Genomic DNA, 22,805 nt, shown 5'->3' on the forward strand with positions numbered 1-22,805 from the left:
GACACGACTGTGCCCTACCTGGCCTTGAACAGAATATTACATGGGAAAATGTGTGTCAGAAATACAGACTAACAGAGACTCCTATATCAGGAGCCTGTTTCTGCTGCTGGAAGATTTAAGTCTTCTTGCCATGGAAAAGACATGCTGAACTCCACTACCATGAAACCCCATGTAGATGCTCTTTTGGCTGTTGCTCTATGAGAGGGCAGCTTGGAACCCGGAACCCTCACCCAAGCTCCACCAAAAGCATGGAAAACTGAGCCCTGCAGACAGCTTCCACTGGGAGCTCAAGATACACATGTGAAGACTTTGCAAACAAGAATGTAATGTGACATCTTTCTCCCTCCTTGGAAAGGGATGACTCATGAAGTCAGCCTCCAACTCTTACTGTGTGCCCAGGATGGTGAGGTCTTACAGTGTTTGGAAGTAGAGCCACGTTACCCCCAAACACTAGGAGGCAGGGCAAACAAACCTGACTCCCCCAAGTCTCCCCATTGAGGAGGAATCCAGGAATTCCCATGGATTCCCATGGGAAGGCTGTAAAGTACCATAGATCTACTGTATTTTTCCTAGTATTTTCCATCCCCCAACCAATCAGCTAGTAGGAATTATTAGGCAGAGCCTGGCTGTTTGGCTAGCTGGGTGGCTGTTTGGCTTAGTTGAGTGGAAGCCATGAGGACGAATGCTCCTCCAGCTCTCCCAGGGAGATGAGCAATGCCTCCATATCCAGCATCTCCACAAAGGTCCCATCTCCTAGGAGCTCAGCATAAGGAAGGTGACCTCCTCCCTCCAACACCTGCAGAAAAAAGGCTCATGGATGGGGGAGAACAATTGCTCCCACTGTTGGACAGGAGGAGGGAATTGGCCCATGAGGAGAGGTTTGTCCTCTGAGAGAGAACAGCAGCATCATTCCGCTGGCCCCTCTGCAGCGACTCCAGGCTGACAGAAACATTTCCCTTGGAGTCCCTCCAAATTCCCCTCTCCAGCTCCTGAGACTGCAGCAAAAATCCCCTCAGTAGACAAGAGCCAGGCCCCATTGGCATTTCCAAAAGCAGGTTGCAAAGGGGATTAGTCCAGGTTTGCAAAAGGGATTAAACCCCTTCACCTGCCCTGGGATGGTGGAGCAGCATGCGCAGGAGACCTCCACTGCATGCACAGCCTGGCGACGGCCTCCCCCTGCTCTCCAACAGGAGATTCATTAATGCCGACAAGGTAAACTCAGCCTGTATTATTCATATCTGTATCTATCAAGTATTTATGCTGACAACCCAGAGGGCGATAAATCAGCATCACCGGGATGTGTTGATTCCTGTGGCTGATTCTGATGCTGACAAGGCTGATGCCTGCCTCGCCTGCTGGAGAGGGGCAAAGGGCTCTGCTCACAGAGGAACAGCTCGTTTGTGACAGCCAGAAATTAACAGCCTGGCTGGGAGCAGCGGGGGGGAGAGAGGACAGACTTTGCTGGATGTGCGTCACAAGCAGACGGCACTGGATGGGGAAGGTGCTTATGCAGCAGAAACGTGTCCCCACCTGGATGTGGGTTTAAACAGAGCTCACATCTGCCTGGGAACTGCTGGGGCTGCCTTCTATGTCCAGCCACAACAGCACAGACCGGGCTGCCGTGCTGCCCCATCGGTTGTGCTCAACTCAGTCCAGATTTACACCAGAAATTCCCACGTCTGGTCTGGGTTTGCTGTAGATTTGCATTGGAGTTGCTCCAGAGTCGCACCTTGACACGGGGGAGTTGATTCCAGCGGGGTGACAGTGGAATCAGTGCTCTGCTGATGGCAATGTCCCTCTCCAGACTCACTGTGGTGTCTGCAGGGGCATTGCTCCCCGTTCACAGCAGCAGCTCTGCTACCAAAGCATCAAATTTACACTCTGGTGCTATTGACAGCCTGAAAATGAGACAGGCCTGCGAACCTCTTGACTTCTCGCCCTCTGATCCAGAGATCAGGTTCCAGAAGAGCTTATGCAAGAAAAGGAGCGTATTTGTCCAGCTACTGAAAGCAAAGGGCTTATTTCCACTTGTAAATTTACAGCAGGTTCTGATTCCGATTCAAACCCAAAGCAGAACGTGTCAGTGAATTTCCAGTTTGGAAGAAATCCGCTCTGTGGCTCCATCCCTCATGGATGACTGCACAGCATCTCCTAAACCCCTCAGACAGAAAAGGCTATTCTGGGTATTGGGACTCTGTGTCCTGCCTTCCTTGCCACGCATGGGCACTGCCAAGGCACTCAGGAAGGCAGTGCTACAACACTGTTCAATAATGCATACCATTTTCTGATACGATAACCTCTGAGGCTTGTGCATGCTCTGAATGAGCTGTGTCAGTGGCAGAGAGCGTTACCAGTTCCGATGTTGGAGCTGAGAGACAAGTGTGAAGAGAAGAGGGAGAATTCCCCTTGCTGCTCCTCATTAGCAATGCCAGGAACACATAGAATGGCTTGGGTTGGAAAGGACTTTAAGATCACCCAGTTCTAACCCCCTGCCATGGGCAAGGATGCCTCACACTGGACCACGTCGTATTTCCACCCCTATTTTCTTCCTCTATGCCATCGTACCTCTGAACGCTCTGTCTAACCTTGACCACCGGTACCGGTGATGCCCTGCGCGACGGAGCCGATCCTGCTGACACTAGGTGGTGCTCGGCCGTTGTGCTCGGTGCGGCGGAGCCCGGGGCTGGCGCTGGGGATCCTAACGTGTTCCTTTGCATGGGGTTCGGGCCGTTGCTCCTCCGGACAGGCTCCCCTCGCCGTGGCCGTGGTCCCTGTGCCGAGCAGGATGGACACAGCCGCATCCTGCTGCTCCGGCGGGATGCTTGCACTGACCCTGCTCCTGCAGCTGGAACGCGGGAGGTGCCCCAGCAGCACTCAAGCCGTTCGGAACCCTTTCCCCTGCCTATCAACAGATGGAGCCTCCACCCCTCCTCTGCTGAGCTCTGCTCCAAACTAAAACCATCTCCCAGCAGGAACTTCAGCGTCAATGGCTGGAGTGGAAGGTGCTCTTTGGCATAGAAAGCCGAGAAGAGTGGACCAAGCCACACATGGATGCTGCTTACCCATGCAGGAGCACTGCAGACCAAATTCACACCCAGTTTGTTGCTGCTTGGATTGAGAGGCACCCAGACCTCTTTCTGTTAGGTATTTCCAAACGCGGGTCCTTCCAAGCCCACCAGCTTTGCACTTAGAGGCACTTTCCACTGAAAGCCCATAGCGGAATTCATACTGCTTCCTGCAAGGCTGGTATTCCTAATCTCCCCGGGCTTCTTTTCTCCACGTATAATGAGGATTATGGATTAATTCCTGTCTCACAAGGGGGTGCTGTGGGGATTGAGAGGGTTAAGGCGCTCAGATAGCATTGCAGGAAGGCTATTACAAACCCTTCAAGAGAGGGGGCCAGTAAAACCCCACTGCTGTTTGCAGACTGCTTACAACCGTACCTTACAATCAGCTTCCCTTAACTGGGAGGCAATTTTCTCACCAGTTCAGATTTAATATCCTCTCCAGCTGCTGGCCCTATGCAGAGAACAGCAGGACAGGAGTGACTATCAGCACTGAATTGCCTTTCAAAAGGATAGTGCTTTCAGATCTGAAGGAGTGTCTGCTGTCTGTACAGTGTCTATGTGTGCATACGTATGTGCGTTCATGTAAGCATGGAGGAGGCTGTATCAGAGAGCTCAGAAGTGAAGCCAAGCAAAGAATCAGCTCAGGAAGCCCTTTGCTCCTCTGATCCCTCATCGTTGACTGCGCTGCAGACACATCATGCGCGTTTACAGATGAAAAGGCAAAAATAAAACCGATGCTGACTTTACCACTCCCTTCAACACAGCCTCCTGCACGGATTCAAACTGTTTATAAACACAGAACTCAATGCAATCAGCGCTGCAGCAAATACACACCAGGTACACAGCGGAGACACAAGTGTCAACTGCACGCCCAGCTCAGAACGACAGGCCTCTGCTGGGGGCTCCTGCTCAAATACAAACAGCTGAAAAACCCCATAGAGGAATGTTTTCAAGAGCATTTCCTCCTCCCCTCTGGTAACAATCGTTGTATATAATTATATAAGATGTCCATTCAAGTCTCAAGTCGCAGAGCTCTGCAAGGCAGTGTGTGCGCAGGGAGCCACTGGAGAGTGGCCATGGCTGGAGAAGGGGAGCAGAGGCACAGCCCCAGCTATCAGGGAGGAACTGGGAGTTCACCAGTGTGGGGGAATTCCTGGGTGACATTTCCTCCTCCGCGGCAGCCCCCAGGATGGAAGCGAAGTGGTCCCCTGAGGGCAATCCATCAGCTCAGCCCCATTGTTCCTGAGCATGTGCTGTGCTCATCCCCGAGCAGATAGGAGCTGCATTTCCAAAGATTTGGATGAGCCATTTGCCCAGATTCCAGCCCAGCCCCCCGGGCGAAAGGATGTGAATCAGCTGGCCAGGAAAGACCCCATCCAAAGGAATGAACCCTTACCAAACCCATCCTGTGTCCTGCGCATTGCCAGAAGGCTGCGCTCAACCACGTTAGCCACCGGGGAGGGACACACGACATGTCCTAGTACAGCAGGTTGCTGCAGAGACGTTACCTCACATGTCAGCATCAGCAGAAAACTTGGGCTGGCTGAGCAGCCAAAACGCTGGGCGGACAGAACAGTGCTCAGCTACAAGCAAGCCCTGTTTTTCTCCCAGCCAAATGTTGTTTCATGCTTTAATGGCAATTTTCAAGAACCGTATTAGCATGACAACTTATGTAAGCGTTGGCCAAGCGACTACACCGTTTCTGGTGTCTGTGCCTAAGACAGATTTCACAGGGGTGTAAGAGGAAGGGGCTGGTGTAACTTTTGCATCTCTGTTCTGACGGCTTGTCGCTATCTGAAAAGAGACTTCTGCCACCCCTAAACATCAAAAGTGGGTAAATATCCCTGCTGTACAGTATTAGGAATGATTTTCCCTGTTTGCCCTGTCTGAAGCACCAGGTAGGTTGGTTCTTGTCTGTCTTGGTTTCTTATTCGTAGTGTAATATGTTTATAGAGTCATGAAAGGGATTTCTGAGCATCACAGTGGTTCACGTGTCTCCACACTAAGTGGAAAGGATGGGCAACCTCTGAAACCCTGCCCTACTGTTGCAGGTGCTATGGTATATAAAGTAGATTGGGCTCCTCCATCACATCTCTGGCTGGGATGTGCTTTAGAAACCTGCTGCGAGACAAGGCACAAAGCAATCGCCTAAACCAGCTGATACGGCAAAGCAGAAGGCAGCCTCATCAGAGGACATGCACACAGAGACCTCCCTAAACCCAAAAAATCAGTGTGATGCAATTAAATATGTTACATATTAAGCTCTTCCTCCCCTAGAAACGACAAAAACCTGCCAAACTGAAGTATTCTGGTCCTGCCTTTCCTGCTCATGCACAAGTCCCTTTGGGCTTCACGGAAATTTTGGACTCACAAAAAGCTGCAGAACAGGGGCCCCATGGCACTGTGTAATAAATCTTAGAAGTTAACAGCCAGAACTGTGCCAAATGTGATGGGTTTTGCTTTGCACAGGATCGGGAAAATAATACATTCTGGCTCAATCAGTTAGGCCTGATGCACCAGGGCTAATGTTCTACTGCTGCTAATGGAGTTACATTTCTGTCTCAAAGGCTTGAGGTCTGTGATTTGGGAGCCTGAGGCCCAACGCTCTATCAAATCTTGCCATAAGAGAAATCTTAATCGTACCCCAGATGCAGCAGTCAAATGTCAGCTTGCTTAGATTAAGCTATGATCAATCCCGAGTTTTTCTTTCGGTGATTGATTTCAGATTTGAGCATGCAACAAACCAAGAGGGAATTCCCTGCTTTGGCCATGCCTGTTCTGTGTCACCCCCAAGCCCCCAGGAACAACATTCCCCTTCCTAGCAATCACAGTCAATGACTCGATGAATTCCAGTGTTTGCCAAACCATCGCCGCTCCCCTCGGCCAAGCAGAACCAAAGGGTTGCCAAGGGTGAGAACAGACCTGCCTGGCATACTGCATAATCACTGCTTTGGCTATCCTCTTCCCTTTCACACAGGAAAACCTCTAGATGCTGGCCCTCAAGGTGTGAAGCGAGGGTACCCAACCCAAGATGCCTTTGCCTGGATTCACATAAAGCTTATAACAGCAGTGCTGAGGTCTGGCTTGCCCCATGCACCTCAGGTGCCAGTTGAGACACACTAAAAGGGAGTATAACACTGGGAAAAATGAAGTTGGAACATTGTGCAACGTAGGGGGCTCGCTTGCAACTTAGAGAGACCTGCCCATGGGAGTAATGTCTCATTGGAGGTATCTCTTTAATGGAGTCGGGAAAAGGAATAATGAGATTTTATGGTTTAAAGGTGAAACCAGATAGATAAACCCTCCAAGGACAGGAAAATCAACCGCTGAAAAACCTGTTGTGAGGATGCCAGGAGCTCTCCATATCTGTCCACAAGGACAGGGTGCTCCTAGCTCTGGCCTTGCAGCTTTACACAAGAGGCAGAAGCCATCAGGGCGAGCTCAGCATCCGCTCCATAAGCAGGATGTCCAGAGGAATCCCAGTGGCCTTAAAGTGAATCTATTAACTAAACCTCATTACTACGTAATAACTTTTGTTATTCTGGAACAAACCTTGTATCTGGCTAATCCGCTTTGTTACAGAGCTGCCCATCCTTCTCTCCAACAGGAATTAACTTCTAAAGGAATTAAAAGAAGGAGGAGGCTGCTGAAGGGGTCCTTAGAGATATCTTTTTATAGCTGCTGCCTGCCCCCCCCTTCCCTTTCTCACTATGTGTGGTATCCTTCCCCACTGATTCTGTCCTTTTCTGCTTGCCAGGCATTGATTTGTTCCTGTGTTGTTCTAATGGAGCTTGAAATCAACATGACTTTGTTGTTGGTTGTTGTCATTGTTGTTCACATCTTTGTTTGGGGTTCAGCATCCTTGTGGAGGCCAGGGCAGCTCAGGAGCTGGCATTAGCAGACTAAATACCTCCTTAGCAAAAGATCCACAAAGGCTGTGTCTGTGTCCACATAATAAAGGCTGTTACAAAGCACAGCAAACCAGTGCCTCCCTCCTCCAGTGCCATTAGCCCCTTGTGCTGATCCTGAATCCCCTCGCTTATCAGCGCACACACAACGTGTCCAGAACAAGGTCCTTCTTTCAGTAGCCCCCACGAAAACACCGTGTATTATTTCGGGTCTGCACCCGAAGCATTTACGAGCGCAAGAATCTAGATGCTACCCGATAGCTGTGTCTATTTCACTCGCGGTTTTAGGCAAGGCGTTTTTGCAAGCCGGATCAATGATGCTACCCCCGCCGGCAGGCGCGGCCCAGGCGTTCCACCATCCGTAAGGGAATTCGGATTCCGAGCCTCGAGTGCACAACCCCTGGGTGCAGAGCACCTTTAGGAAACGCGACACAGCGGCGCCCCGGGCCCCCAGGTTGCCGCCTGCAAGTACCGCCGGACCCTCGGCGAACAAAGGCCAGCTGCCAACAGCAGGCGGCTGCAGGGGGAGAGGCAGGAAGGGGAGGCGAGGTACCCGCGACCCCTCCGCAGGCCGAGGGGGCCAGCGGCCATCCCCGTGGCGGGGCGGCTGCCGCTCGCTAAGGGTTAACGCTGCGCCCTCCTTCCGCTGAGCGCTGACATCACGCGGGAGAGGGCGAGCGCTGCCGCCGCCGCCGCCGCCGCCTTCCCCCCCCCTCCAACGCCGCCCGGGACCGTGCGTGCGTGTGGAGCCGAGCGGAGCCGCCGGCCGTGCCTCGCAGCCCGGGCACCCCGCATCCCCCGCCCCGCGGCCGGCCCGGCCCCGCGCCCACCGCCCGGCCATGGAGCGCCGCACCCGGCCCGCAGCCGCCACCGCCGCCGCCGCTTGAGCACCCCGGGGAAGCGGAGGGCAGGCAGCGGGCGGGGGCTGCCGAGCCCCGCCGCTGGAGCCACGGGACCGCCGCGCTGCGAGCGGCGGCTGCAGCCCGCGGAGGGCTCTCCCTCGCTCTTCTCGATCCGTTTTTCCTGCCCCCCTTCCTCTTCCTTTTCCTTTTTTCCTTCCCTTTTTTATTCTTCTTTCCCCCCCCCTCCTCCCTCCCCTCCTCCCCACCGCATTTTTCCGCCCTCCCGGCTCGCTGCGGCCGTGCTCGCTTCCCGGAGGAAGGCACCGCGCTGCCCCGGCGCCCGAGGAGAGGGGCCCCGCGTCCCGCCGAGCCCCAGGGCCCCTGCGGATGTGCGAAGCTCTCCTCCGGCCGCCGTCCTCCCGCCGGGCGCAGCACCTCTTTGTCCTCCCGATCCTGATTCCCCTTAAGCAGACCTGAACTTCAATCACCGGGGTCCGGGAAGGGTTTTTTAAGGGGGGGGGGGAGGCCCAAACGGCGCTGCCAGACCGACCCCTGCCCATTTCTCCTAAGGAACTCTCATGGCTTCACGGCTGCAGACAAGTTGCCGTGCATCTCGGTGGACTATCGGAGTTTGCATCCTGGCGGCCGCGCTCCTACCAGGTGAGCCGCTGCCGGCCGGTCCCCCCGGGAGGCGGTGGGCTCTGCCGGGGCGCTGCGGGGTGCCGGTGGTGGTGGTCGGGAGGGAAACGGGGTGCGGGTAGGGGTGGGATCGGCTTTTTTAGGGGGTGCGCGCCCGGGTCTGGAGCAGGTGTGGAAGCATCTGCGTGAAAGCGGGAGGGAGTCGGGGCCGGTTCCATCGCTGGCTTGGAAGGGAACAACACGATCGTTTGTTTTGGAAGCAGCTGCAGGCAGTGGGCTCCGGAGCCCTGGGAGCTGAGGCCGTTTGTTTGCTTTTTGGATCGAGCAACGTCTAGCGAGGCATAGCAGCCAGGGAGAGGGAGCCACCCGGCTGGGGAATGAGCACAGATGTTTCGGAAGGAGAGAAAGGAAGGGTTTAGCTGTCCAGCATCCCCGATACCCCCCGTGCCCCTCAGCACACACACGCTTCCCACGGGCTCTTTTGTGGAGGGGATGGGCTGTTACCGGGTTTTAGACCTTTCTTTCACTGCTTTTGCACTCGGGTGTCTCGGTGGTGCCCGAGCCATCCCTTTGGTTCTGACCCATCCCTGGGAAGGAGGAGGTGGGCAAAGGGTTTTGGATCGACTCTCCCCGGCTCATTTGACCCACCCGGGCGGTTGCAGAACAGCCCCTGTGTCCCCACCCCAGGGCTTGGTCCTGCCCCGTTTGTTCAGTCCTGCACACACCTCTTTGAAGTAGAAGAGTGACCCACTTTGCAAAGTGCCCTGCGGGCGACTCTGCTGCTCCCGTGCGGAGGGGGTTAATGCCATCCTGGAGGGCTTTCCGGGATCGGCTGTAGGAGACGTGGAAGGGGGACCCTCAGTCTGGGTTTACAGCGCTTGTGAATGAGCTGGGAAATGCAAATAGGACCGATGTTTGCCTTGTTGGGCTGAGCTCGTGGTGGCTGGGTCTGGAGTGCTGGTGGCTGACACATGTGCCCCCCGTGGGTCGGTACCCAGCCTTCTGCAGGGGTGCGAGGCAGCCTGTGCCTGCAGAAGGAGTGGGATCTGCAGCTGGAGAGAGGCTGCAGTGAAAGCAGGGTGATTGCGTCCGCTCGTTGGGCTGGGGCAGCGTTCTAGAGGAGCAGCCAGGCTGGGGCTGAGATGTGGCTGTAGTTAACAAGGTCTGGGCCAAAGGACCGACCATCAGAGCCAGTGCCAGGGCCCATGGGTCTCTGGCGCTAGCAAAGACAGAGGTGATTACATGGGAGATCAACAGAGCACAGTGACTCAATGGTCCAGCTAAAATGGATGAGGACAGAGGTGAAATGGCAGGGGGTGGCAGTTGTGAAACCAGGGAGACTCTGAGATGAAAAAGGTTGAGTGATGAGAAAACAGGTCTGGGTATACCTCTGTATTCCTAGGACAAAGAGATCTGCCGTGCATTACAGAAAGAGGTGATGGCAGGGACAGCCTCAGGCTCTCTGCACTCCTCTGCTTCCAGGCAGGTGCCTGGCTCCTCACAAGGAGTCTCACAACTTCCCATGCCATTCTTCACCTGGTCTTCCCTCCTTCTCATCCCTCCACCAAGCAGCCTCCTGCAGGCAACCCTCCCCACAACCCCTGTGAAGGGCATTATTGCTGCAGTAAAGTGACTGTGCTGGGTAAACCAAAAGGGGTTTATGCTCCCTCAGTGCCTCTAGGAATAGCTTTCACCAAGGATACATGCAGACAGTGACCCTGGCGCAGCTTGGCATCTCACCTTGTGCTGCCAAGAAAGGCTTTACCCCCCCCCCCCCCATCCTATTTTTGGCTGTTCTGAAGGCTTTGCTGCCAGCAGTCAGGCAAACTCATCTCCTGCCACTCTGCAGTAGCCTGGTAGTTTGTCTTGCACTGTCCCGCTGACAGCTCTGCCAGGATAAGCCAGTGGTGCATCTAGTGGTGCCTTGCCAAGCGAAGGGTACAGCCAGCTCTGCAATGTTCCGGGAAGATAATCCTTCCCGACCCCAATCCATGCTCACCGGGTACCCTGCAGCCTGTGCGGGTGGGACGTGGCTGGACCAGTTTAGTGGTGGATGCTCCACGTTTGCAGGAACGACTGAGCCCATGATGTATATTTACCCGTTCATTTGTGCTCTGAGTTGTGCTGTGGATGCATCCCAGAGCTGCAGGGAAGGACCAGCACAATGCTGTGCTAGCTGCTGCACAAAGCCACGGCAGCCTGACAGTCCTTACTAAACCACAGGTCTGCCGTACTGAGGCAGGTAGTTCCTCAAGTTTGCAATGCATTGGGCCCAAAGCAGCTGAGGATATATATACACACATATATATATCTGCACACGCACATATATATATTTATAACAAGCCATATGTAAGCTTTGAATCAGTAGCTGTGGACTTTGTTGGAAACTGATTTGGTACCTAGCAGCCAAGAAGGATGAGAGGAAGGCAGGAGACACTACCTGCTTTCTGGAATACCTTTCATGCTCATCTGATCAATGCCATTTCATTTGGTTCCCATCCACGTGTGCCGCCTCCCCCTTCTGACAATGTTAGCTTTTTTTTCTGATAAGGAAATAAAAGTTCCTTGCTGTAAAAGCTGTAAAGGAGCCCCTTATAAAAATCTGCTTTACAAATTGTCTTTAATGTGATCAGCTCAATCGTCCAGAACGGATTCAGTTCAGTGCTCCTGCAGCCTTCCACGCAGATCTGCCTGCCTATCCGCTTGGAACCATTAACCAGGTACCAACTCAGGCTTCAGGATGCTGATGTGAGATCCAAGGCAGATCTTTAGAGGTTAGGAACACTTGCAGTTGGATTTATGCTTTCCAAGTCTTAGCAATCTGTCTGTTTATCCCCGCCATGAAACTGGGTATGGCTTGAGATGCAACCAGGCAGAGAAGAGGCATTCATCTTGTGCTTGGTCCTGCATCTGCAGACCTCAGCCTCTGTTCCCAAGCTTTCTGCTCTGTCTGCGGGCAAATTCCTGTCTGCTGTCACTGGGCTACCTCTTGGGCTCTGAGAGGGGCCTGTGGGTCTTAGTTTATGAAGTGCTTTGAGATCCCCAGCAGGGGAGAGCTGGAGAGGTGTCTGAGCCTTTGACACAGGGTTTTTCCATCACGGCGCTTGAAAGCAGCATTGGCTGAGCCCCAGTGACCTGGAGGCCTTGGGTCAAAGTTGGATGCAGCTGTATGGGGGGCTCCTTTTTGGGGAGGTAGGGCAGCAATCTGGAGTGCTGGGAATAGTCACAGTGTGTCACTGCGGGATCTGGTGCATCTTGTACTCTTGAGCTGCTTTAATGCCCTAACGCAGCCAGAAAGCTGCCAGAGTTGTGTCCAGCCTTTGCTTTAAGTTCTTGGTTGTGATTTTTCCTTTCCCCCACCTATCTCCTCCCAAAACTCAGAAGCAGCATGGGGCTATTTCAGGAAGCAGGGGTGCACCTTCTGCTGGCGTTTTCTCATTAAACCTCGCTTGTTGCAGTGGAACCAACCCGCCGAGTTCTAACCTGGTGCGAATTGATGAGCTCATGTATGTGTCAGTGTGGGTGAGGCGACGGGGTGTATTGAGAGCCAGCTCAGCCCACAAGCAGGAGAGTGTCTGCCCCATGGCCAGAGCCAGGGGACGGCTGTGGCTAATGCTATTTGCTCTCTGAACCGGCAGCGTTAATCAAGCAAGAGCTCCCAGGCCAGTGCACACAGATCCATTTGCAAATAGATGGAGAGAAGCAGGGGCATTACCACATCCAGCAGCACTTCTAGCGTGAGGCAAATGCTCAACATTAGCCGGTGGCTGACAAGATGCCGGTGCTGGTGGAGCCTGGCACATCTCTCTCCTCGCATCACCCCTCCTCTGGGCTGCAGCTGCACCAGCCACAAAGCTAAGTTTAAAGGCAGGCAGCAGGAGGATGCTCTGGGCACCGCTCACACCTCGGCTGAATCACGAAGGAAACCAGAAGAGCCGGTTGTCGTGACCTGCTTCCCAGGCCTGCGTTTCCACCGGCACCCCTTGCCCTCTGCTAGCGCTGCTAAGGGTAGGGATAGCCCATCATACGGTGCTGGTGAATGCCGCAGGGATGCATTGGTACGACCTCGGATAGAACAGCCACAATCCTCTAAGAAAAGGCTTGCATCTTGCAGCATCATTGCTCGAGGTCATGATGGCTCTTGCTCCGTCCTTTTAACAGGCCATCAGCAAGGCATATCAGTGCAAAAAGCAGAAACAAATGAGGGAAGGACAAAGGTACCCCCGTCTGAGCAACCCCTAGAGATCTTCTTGCTTTCTCAACTACGTCAGATTAAATCAGGGCTGCTCTGATGCAGGGTGAGTTCGAGCCGCCAGCCACTGGAGCTGGGACCCAGTCTGCATTTGAGACACCTCTTGTGTTAATTACCAGAGCTCAGCCATCCCAGCGCAGAGAATTCAGAGCTCTGCAGTGAGGGTTCCCTAACCCAGATTATTGTTCCAGGTGAAGATTTGTTTAACTAAGGAATGACATCTCTCATGAGATGCACTTCTCTTTTCCTCCTGCCTGCTGTTGAGATGCAGTTATTCTCCTGGCCTTACAGTTTTCATCACTTCTCCAGTAAAGGTTTAGTCCAGGCAGGGTGGATGCACTTCACCCTTTCAGCACATAGGCACATACCCTCCCAGCTTGGTTTGCAAGGGGAACCCCTCAGCTCCGTAGAGAAGAGAAACTTGCCCAATCTGCTCAAATGCAGAAGCATCACCCATGGAAGGAAGGACAGTTTCCCCTCTGTGGCAGCCAGACAGGCACCTCTGTGTCCTTCCAGCATGCCACCGTGCGAGGTTTAAAGTCCTGCTTTTACAACCCTATCTATATCACACATAGAAACGGGAAGTGAAATTTGCCCTTAGCAGCACTGTTACCTTATATGCCCTATGCTGTCATTTCTGTGTGTCCCTGTCCCCATGGGCACCCAAGGAAGCAGGGGGGGTTCAGCGCCTTGCTGTCCATTCGCTGTTTCTCCCCATCTCTGGGGCTGATGCAGCAGGCATCACGAAAGCTGCGGCAACTCTCGGCTCTGCAGCAATCCCAAAGCAGACAAACAGCAGCCACTGGGCATGAGAGGGGGAGAGTGAGCTTCAGGCCCTTGCTGTTTGCCCAGCCCAGGAGGACAGGGGGTCCCAGGCTAGGGATGCTGCTTGTGCCTGTATGGTAGAGGTCTGCAGCAGCAGGGGATAGGGGGAATCTGGCCATCAGCCTCTTGTCCCTTTGGCATCTTTGGGATGGATAGGAGGAACTGACCCAACCTGATGAACTGTCTTCTTCATTCCACCAAGATAAAGCTGTCCCTGCAGGAGGTTTATAATCCTCCTTTGACATTATTTGGTGTGATGCAGGAGGAAAGACTTTCTAAGCACCATTCATCTAACCTCTCCGAGCCAGTTGGAGATTGGTGTGCAGCACTGCTTTCCATCTTCATTTGACCTACAGGTGGGGAGAGCTTAAGGAGCAACAAGATCCGTGTGACTCCCCCCTGAAAGAGAAAACACAGGGATGGGGGTTTCCGTCCCCCATCCCAGCCTGTTTGCCTTTCTAACTGTAGGAAGTAGCAAAGTGCCTCCATCTGCTCCCAGCCATGCAGGGATGCTACAGAAGGACCTGCAAATCACATCACTGCCTTGAAGCAGCGGCAGGTACCAGATGGACCACCTGGCTATGTGACAGCAGGTGCTCCAAGCCTGGTTAGTCAAGAGGACTCTGCCTCCATCTCTCTTCTCAGCAGTTCTCCCTACCTGGGAAAACCCCGTAATCAGACTGAATTGAGTCTCTTTTCCCTTTCCCATGGAAGATCCAGTCCTCTCCCCGTGCTAGGTGAAGGCATCCGGTGGCATAGCCAGGAGTGACAGAGGGTCCATGCAGCTCACAGCCAGTGGCTAGCATCCAGCGTTTCTGCTCTGGTGACAGGCGAGAGCGGTTCCCAGCACAAAGGCCCATCTGTGTGGGAGACGAGGGGGCTGGAGCAGAGCGCTCTGTGGCCACCTGAGAGCAAAACCAGCCTTGTTCTCTGTGTGAGGCTACAGACACGGAATCAGAGCAGGCTGCTGCAGTGGAGAGTCTGTAGCCGCATCATGGGGATGCTTGGGAGGACACTGGGTTCCACCTGCCCCTATAGGTATCTGCTTTTGGTAGTGAGCATCCCACAGGTGGCAAAACCGGGTTTCATTTCTGGTACCCTCTGGACTGAGGGGGAGAAGGCTTTCATTGACCATTTTCACTGTTCTAGGAAGGACAGCCCAAGGGAGCAGTCTGAGGGCAGAGTTCTGTCTATGGGCTCTGTAAAGTAGGCTGGTGGGACTCAAGCAGAGGTCTGCAATTAAAGGCTACCGTGTTGAGCATCCTAGCAAAGCCAGGGGTTACAAACGGTCTGTGATGGACAGAAGTCATAGACCCTAGGGGAGAGTTTAATACGATGAACAAGGTTTACTGGGAGGCACAATCAGAGGGCTGGATAGTTTGAGGAGAAAGGTCAGGGTTTCTGTCACTGTCTTCAGGTTTCTGTGTAGAGCAGCTTGATACCCAATGGTTATGCTGGCTTGTGAGAGACATTGTGGCACAGGGCAGAGGAGAGCAGCCAGGGATGATGAACCTTGCCCCGTCCTTGCAAAAGAACAAGCTGAGCCTACACGCTGGGGCTGTGTGAGTTATCAGCACAGTGTGGATTCATAACTTAACCCTTCACCCAAACCCATGGCCCTGATGGAGCTTTCGGCTGCCTTCAAACACCTCTTCATCCTCCCACTGAGCTGGGACCAGAGAGAAAAGACTGTCCCAGTGTGCTACAGCCTCAGCTTTCCTGCATCCACTGCACCAGAGACTGATGAGTGCTATTGCCCATCAATGTGAATGCTGGGGGAGCAGAAGGGTGTTCATTGCTGGCAGCACATTAAAATCCATACAAAGCCTGCAGTCAGGACTGTGCTGTTTTCTCTGGAGAACTAAGCTGCATCAAGCTATGGCTGCTTTTTTCTTAGGGAAAGGCATCTAATGGGCTTTACTCTTTTGACTTTTCTTGTCCTTCATAATCAGCACTGAGACCCCTTGTAGGCAAGCCCGGAGTCCCATTCCCACCAGAGCAGTTGTGCTGATGGCCTTCCTAGCCTGGGGGTGCCAAAACTAGAGGAAATGGATGGATAATCAAAGTCAGTTTAAGGGCTGGAAGTAGCACAAAGAGGAAGATCACCCCTGTTCTAGGGAGGCTGCAGCACACAGTGTTTCCTTGCTGCTCTTGCCTGTGTCACTTAGCCATTTGAGAAGCAGTGTTAAGGGCTGGAGCAGGGGTAGCAGGTAGTGATTTGGTGATGTACAATGGAGACAGCCACACGAGCTGTTCATTACTGGCCCTGTTCATGCTCTTCCCTCATCAGCTGCACTATCACAGTGGCTGGGGACCGAGCCGCAGGAAGGGGTATCTCCTGGCTGCAGAGGAGGACCAAAACTGTGCCCATGTATGGTCATTAGGATCAGGGATGTGTTTCATAGCAGCATCCTTGCCATGCTGTAATTTGTATCAGCTGCCACAGTTTCCATGGGATACAGGACCCCTCTTGGCTCTGCAGGCAGTGCTGCTGTCTGTGCACTGCACCCCACAGCTGGATGCACTGGAGCTCTGTGTATTCACTTGTGAGGATGATGTCATTCATGTGTACCAAGGGGATGAGACCTTGGTGGTAGGTGCTGAAGAAAGGGGCATCCCAGGATCCACACCTACAGGACACCTATTGTCACAGTGTCAAAGCCAAGTGCTGTGCTTGTGTCATGTTGGTAAAGCACATGGTGTCTTACGAAAGGCTTTAGAAAAGGCTCCTTGCTTTTCTCTTTGAGGCCATGGTTATGAAAGATGCTCATGCGCACCAACACGTGAATCAACATGTATGTACCAGAGAGCCACTTCTGTCCTGGTGCTTGCCCTGTGCAGGCATTCCCACCCTGCTGCTAGTGCTCCCCTTTGCTTTCCTGCTGTCTCCTATAGGGAAGCAGGGAGAGGAGACCTGTTGCTATCGCTTGTGGCATCTGCAGCAGCCCCTCTTACCCAGGATGTGAGATGCAGAGCAGCAGCAATGCCCTTCTGACTGCAGGGCACAAGGGATGGAGCAGCCTCTGAGCATCATCTGTGTGCTGAAATGGAGGAGAGGGTTTGCAGGGAGGCCAGGAGCTCTGTGTGCAAGTTGAGTGAAGAGACCTTTACTAGTGCTGCAGCTGAGCTTAGCAAACCTGTCTCATGTGCTTGGGTTCAGAAAGAACCCAGGGAAAGTGGGGGAGGACTTATTGGGATCTCCTTGCAGAGGGAATGATTACAGTGTGCTCTGATCTTTAGAGGCGGCTTGTTTGGGGATTTGCTTGATGCTCTGATTCTTGATGGGTGTGCTCATGCATCCCTTTGATACCAGCTGAATAGGATCCTTTTGGGAAGATAACAGCAGTCCTGGTAAGGGGTGGGAGGCTTGGGAGGGGGAGAGGCTTGCACAGAGCACAGCTTGTAAAAGGAGGAATGTTGTCAGTGCATGAGGATCTGGGAGGGAGTTAGGAGCAGGACTGAGTTTAGCAGGAGGAAAGCTGCAGTGGTTGTAGAGGAAGGTGGTTTATCTTTGGGTCCTGTAGGACCCCTTAGAGAGCAAGGCTGAGAGCTCTCACATCATTACACCTCCCCTGGCAGCATCAGTCAGCCTATGGTCAATGATCCTCAGTAGGTGACTGCCAAAACCAGAGCCCACCCCACTCCCCACCCTGCACAGGGAAGGAAGCACGAACCAGCTGCAGGGACAATGGAGCATCAGGAAGGAAAACTGGCCTGGTGCATGGATTTCCCTGCCCCAAAGCTCAGGTGCCCTTGCCATGCAGAATGGCTGGGACATGCTGCTCCAGCAGGCAAAGCGCCAAATGGGGCTCTGCTCTGGCTCTAACTCCATGTCCTTCATTGACATCCTGTACCCTGGTGTCCCATCCCTGCTGTGTCTGGATCCCAGCTCGGGCTCCAGACTGCTGTTCCCATGAGGGTGCTGCTGTCTCATCTCCTATGGGATGCTATCCCAGACACCAGGAAGCAGGGACAGTGCAGAAGTCACCCTCAGGACTCAGAGGAGCTGATCTGCATTTGCTGCTGGTTCAGTTGGGGACTGAACTAGCAATTTGCCAGGGAAGAAACCTTTATCCCCTGTCTGCCCCCAGTCCTTGTGGGAGTTTGGTTTCCCAGCTTACACCAGAACGATGGATGCTCTGAGGCTGGTATTTCCAGCTATCCCGCTGTAGAAAGAAAACCCCTTCTTTCTTTCATGGCACGGCAGGAACAGTGCACCCTGGTTTTTAAATACCCTTTTCGCCTGTGGTGTAAATACTAAAACGTGGTTTTGCTCCCCCCCATCTCTCCTGGAGTTTAAAAATAGCGCTGGCCTGGGGAGGTGCATCTTTCAGTGAGATTCATAACGGCTGCTATCGAGTGATGTGGAAAATGAGCCTCCCTCTGCCCCATGCAGCCTGGCACCTTCCAACGAGTTATTTCCTTTCTTTGTGCGAGCCCTGAGAATCCTCAGAGGCTGCATTTCCACCCAAGCACTCTCATTATGGAAGTTTTGTTTATGGCCGGTTTCTGGGGAGCCGAGCGGGTCCAGGCTGCCGGTCCTTGGACCTTCTTTCCCCTGGGTAATTCAGCCCTGCGTTCCTGCCTTGTGATAATGGTCAACAGATCACCGATGCGCTATCTATCGCCTGCTATGCATCACCCTGGCTCTGTAAATCGGCCCAGCCATCGGAGCTGGTGTGAGCAATGGCATCTTGCTTGGCAGAGCTGCTGCGAATAGGCGGGGAGCAGCGAGGATGGGAGAGCTTGCTGGGGCAGGGAGTTGTGCACAGCACCCGGCGTGGCAGGGATCCTGACCAAGCTGAAGCCTTTAGATGCTATCTCAGCTTTGCTTGTGCTGGGGCTAAGCAGGAAGTAGGCAGCTTCCTATGTGAGCACAAAGCTTTGGCCCGTTCCTGTCCAGACACCCAGCTGGTGTCCAGCTCTACAATCAGTCTGTGCCTGCCTCTGGTCTCTGCACCTCCTAACATGCTCCACCAGCACCCCTCAGTCCCCATCTTTGTCTCCCTGCTGTGCCCAGCCAGGTCCCTATCCATTAACCTGGTAGAGTTTTGGCAAGTGGGGGTCTCTTTTTCCACCCTATGGCAAAGCATCCCAGCCCCAGTGTGATCCGCAGGAATCCATAGTCTCTGCAGGCCACGTGGTTGCCAGTGCCTCTACTCCCGTCACGCTCCATGATAAAGAGAGAGCGAGAGGGATTTTGATTACATTATGACAAGCAGCAGAGAGATGGAGTGAAACCTGCAGTCTGCCTATTGTAATTCCAGTTAGCAGGGGTAATGTGGCCAAAGCCTGACGGCTGTATTGAACCAGACGTTGTATGGGGAGAGCCTACAATGCAGCTTTCAAAGGTCCCTGGGGCATGGGGCCGAGCACATGTACAGCAGTGGGGCAGGAGAGAAGAAAGACCTGTTTATAAGGGACCACATGGACAGGCAAACTGCATCTCACCATCTGAAATCCTAGAGCCTGCCTGGTAGCTAAGCTCTCTCTAAGGCTGGGTTTGCCTCAAAATCTGTGCTGCAGAATCCCATTGAACCCATTAGGACTTCTACCTGCGATGATGAAGCAGGTGAACCCGTTAGGTCTTCTACCTGCGATGATGAAGCAGGTGAACCCATTAGGACTTCTACCTGCGATGATGAAGCAGGTGAACCCGTTAGGACTTCTACCTGCGATGATGAAGCAGGTGAACCCATTAGGTCTTCTACCTGCGATGATGAAGCAGGTGAACCCGTTAGGACTTCTACCTGCGATGATGAAGCAGGTGAACCCATTAGGACTTCTACCTGCGATGATGAAGCAGGTCTTCTTGGTGTGCATGCGGGAGGAGCTTGTCAAGAGTCACTAGACAGAAGGTACCCAAGTGAAGTGAAGTGAAGCAGCGGTGATCTCCCTGCTGGGGAACAAAAGGCCAGGGCTGCATGGGTAGCAGGGAGGAAGGGGGAGTTTCCCTTCTTGCACCTCAAGGCAGCTCCTCAAGGTCAGAGCTGAGGCAGGCTGGCAGAGGCTATGGGCAGGCTGCTGGTGCAGATGCTGTCTCAGCTGTGCCCTTTCGGTGGCTAAGGGGAGGACTCCAATTTGCAGGTTTGCTGCTATTGATCTGAGACCTTTCACTTTGGAAATGAAAGGCTGAAGTAATTATTTTGAGGTGTATATATGCTTTTGTATCCTTGACATCCCGATCGCTGCCGTGCCCGTGGAGAACCCTACAGCTCCTCGCTGGAAGTGGGAATATCTGCTGCCTCACACTGACTTCTACCAGGAGTGAATCAGCTTTTACTTAAAGGGAAAGAATGGCCTGGAGGTGATGGCAAAGGCAGGCTGAGCTCAGAAGGGCTGGCATCATTTCCTGGCTTTGCCACAAGCTCCCTGGAATATCCTTGGCCAGCTCGCTTCACCTCTGTGTGCCTTTCCTTGTCAAAAGCAGTCCCTCTCCTTCTCTGCTCATATTGCCCTGTGTCCGCGGGGTGCTTTGCACAACTGATCTTGCTGACGTTACTTTATACAGGCAGGAGCCCATTTGCAAAGCACAGGGAAAGGTGACTCCCCTTTATTTTGTCATTTTTCATAGCAGCCAGGAGCCAACAGCTCCTTACCCGACAGGGAATTGTTTTGCATAGATCGACACACACATTGTCTGTGCAAACACTGCACCCAGTTTCTTACTGCTCTGGGTGTGTGATGGGTGGGTTGAAATCATGGGAATAGGTGATGGTCCCCTGGTATCCATACCCGGTTTAATTCAAAGGCAGGACAAAGTGACAGGGGTTCACACTGTGCCCTGTCCTTGGTGGGTTCGCTGTATATGCTAAGGCTGGAAGGATGGCAGCGTGCTGGGGACAGTAATTGAAGCCTTTAGGTGTCTGCAGGGTGTTTTGCTTGTGCCACTAATATCCTGTGAGCAGCTGTTGTAACACTGGAGTTGCCCCATTGTAGGATGCAGATTGCAGACATACCCTGCCTGTTGCATGAACAAGCGTTTCACAAACTGCGGTCGGTCCATCCATAAGAGGGGGCAGGTAGCAATGCGAACCCTATGAACCGTGCAACTTGTTCCACGTGTGAGCCATCACATGGTATTGATTATAGTTGCCTCAGACAGCAGATGGATTTAAGCAAGTGTCTTCATGCTGCAAAAGCTTTCTAGTCTATCTCCCGGGTACATTACAATTTGCCATATGCAAGAGTCTATGGTATTCCAAGGGTGGGGGGAGCTCCCCTAGGAAGTTCCCACAACAAGCCATTTCTTTTTGTGGCCAAAGGAGCTGCAAGATGCATTGAATGGGAGAAAGGATTTTCCTATCCAAGCACTCTGGCAGCTTGGAGCTGGGACATGGCAGCTCAGTGTAAAGGCGACTCAGCAACTGAGTGCATTGGAGTCTGCATCGCCCTCCTGCTCCATTGTGGCCCAGCAAATCGGGCTGGGAGTGTTTTAGACTGGATGAGTTATTACAAAATCCTGGTTAGAACAGAGTGAGAGATGGAGGTTTTAAAGTTCAATAATTGTTAATTATTACCCGAGCTTCCCGTGGGACTTGCTGGGAAAAAGACGTGCAGAGGTGCTTTGTGGAACATTAGTCTCTGTCCTGGCCATGCTGAGTCCTCTCACTCTGCCTCCTCTCTGCCTCCACTGGGATTAATAAAGAGCTGCTGGAGAGCTTCTTATCTAGCAGCTGAATAATGTTGGTAATACAGGGAGGGGAGGCAGCTTTGATCCGGGATAGAGAGCAGAGGGAAAGCAAGAGATGGGCTACTGGGGCAGGGGGAGGGTGTGGGCCAGGCTGCAGCGTGGGAAGCGGGCACGGCTCCGGCACCCAACCTGTTCTGCAGAGGAGAGATGTGGGTTTGTAGGGCTGGGGAAGAAAGGGCTGAACCCAGATGTGAGCAGAAAACATCTGTGAAACCCCCTCTGATGGAGGGGAACAGGGCGCTGCGGATACCCCCCCCCATGGACACCAGGATGCTCAGCAGCTTCCCACGAGCCCAGCAGCTCCTGCCTCCCTCCTCTCAGCAGCACAAGTGGCCGCATCCAAGCTGGCACCAGCGGGAGCCCGCAGGCGAAGGGCCACACCTGAGAGGCAGGATGGGCTCTCGCTCTTCTCACGGGTGTGGGCTGGGAGCCGGTTGGGCCAGGCTGGGCCCCCGAGGCCAGTATCTGTGAGCGTGCCAGGGCTGCGGGAAAGGGAGCAGCTTGGCTCCTTGGAGCAGGGAGAAGGATGGGGGTTCAGGGATCCACATGCTCAGTTCTCACCCTAGGATGACTGCTTTGTGTCCTCAGCTTCTTATGGCCCCTGAGCCCTTGAAAAACACATGGGATCAACCCTCCCATGGGCAAGAAAAGCGGCTGCAAGACTCTGGTCCAGAGAGCCTTAACTTGTCTAGAGCTAAAGCAAGTTATGTTAATGGTGGTAACAGCTCCAAAACTGGCTCTGGAGAGTTTATAATGGACCACTGAGTCCAATACTCCAATGAGTATTGCCTTGGGGTTTTCAGGAGAGAATGGGCCTGAGCAGTTGAGACAGCCTGTGCTAGGAGCTGAGGTTCCCAAAGGAAAAGCCGCTTCTTTAGCGTTTGATTTCTTGCAGCGATGTTCCCTGGCATCTTTAACCTGTGTTTCCCCACAGAGAGTCCTTTGCCTTTACAGGTCCAGGCAGCTGTGTAGTCTTTGAAGTGCATTTTCATACTTGCTGCTTTCCCCCGTAGTGCAACCAGTGATGGGGCTGACCACACCAAGCTCACTCTGCAAATCCAATGAGAGAAGAGGTCTATGGCCCTGAGAAATACCTTCTTCTCCCTGGGTCCTCCTCTCAAATACTCCAGAGTCATGGGTGCCTCCAGCAGAGCTTAGATGTTGTTTGTCTGCTCCAAAGCCCCACACCATGGCCCCACGCGGACAGGCTTGAGAGCTAATCCACAAGGAGATTAGTGGCTGAGATTTATCTTCACCCATCCCGGTCCTCATCCCTGGTCTGTTCGGATGAATCCATCTGGGAGATGCAGTGAGGCTGTGGCAGTTGAGCTCACTTCACAGATGGACGGGTCTGGACCCCACTCTTGACTGTTGTGTGATCCCCCATCTTGGGATGTCAGGTTTGCTAAAGGCAGGCAGGGAGATGCTGCAGATGTCTGAGTAAACACGGCTATTCTCTTAGCTAGAGAAGCCCATGGTGGGTCTTAGAGGGTTCATACCCCTTGGGACTGAGCATCCATGGGAGGCCACCCCAACGTGGCACCAATGTCCCGCCATGGCTGGAGGACGAGCGATAGG

General features: G+C 53.4%; 1 protein-coding gene across 5 annotated transcripts in view; it reads left to right on the forward strand.

Annotated features, from left to right (window-relative positions):
* NECTIN1 (nectin cell adhesion molecule 1) overlaps positions 1-22,805 on the forward strand; it is a 115,758-nt gene that overhangs the window by 17,146 nt on the left and 75,807 nt on the right. For 4 of the 5 annotated variants that reach the window (XR_009727723.1, XM_061368538.1, XM_061368541.1 and 1 more), the window contains exon 1: positions 8,277-8,478. Coding sequence is in view for 4 of the 5 variants with exons in the window: in XM_061368538.1 (XP_061224522.1) it covers positions 8,397-8,478 (82 nt within the window). In the remaining variant the exon portion in view is untranslated. Of the gene's footprint in view, positions 1-8,276; positions 8,479-22,805 lie in introns of those variants that run through there. The other variant, XM_061368539.1, reaches the window with a different exon arrangement.

The sequence above is a fragment of the Neopsephotus bourkii genome, unplaced genomic scaffold (genome assembly GCF_033783945.1).
Source record: "Neopsephotus bourkii isolate Nb327-2 ecotype Australia unplaced genomic scaffold, CSIRO-AGI_Nbou_v1 NB_1433, whole genome shotgun sequence".
Taxonomy (NCBI): Eukaryota; Metazoa; Chordata; class Aves; order Psittaciformes; family Psittacidae; genus Neopsephotus; species Neopsephotus bourkii.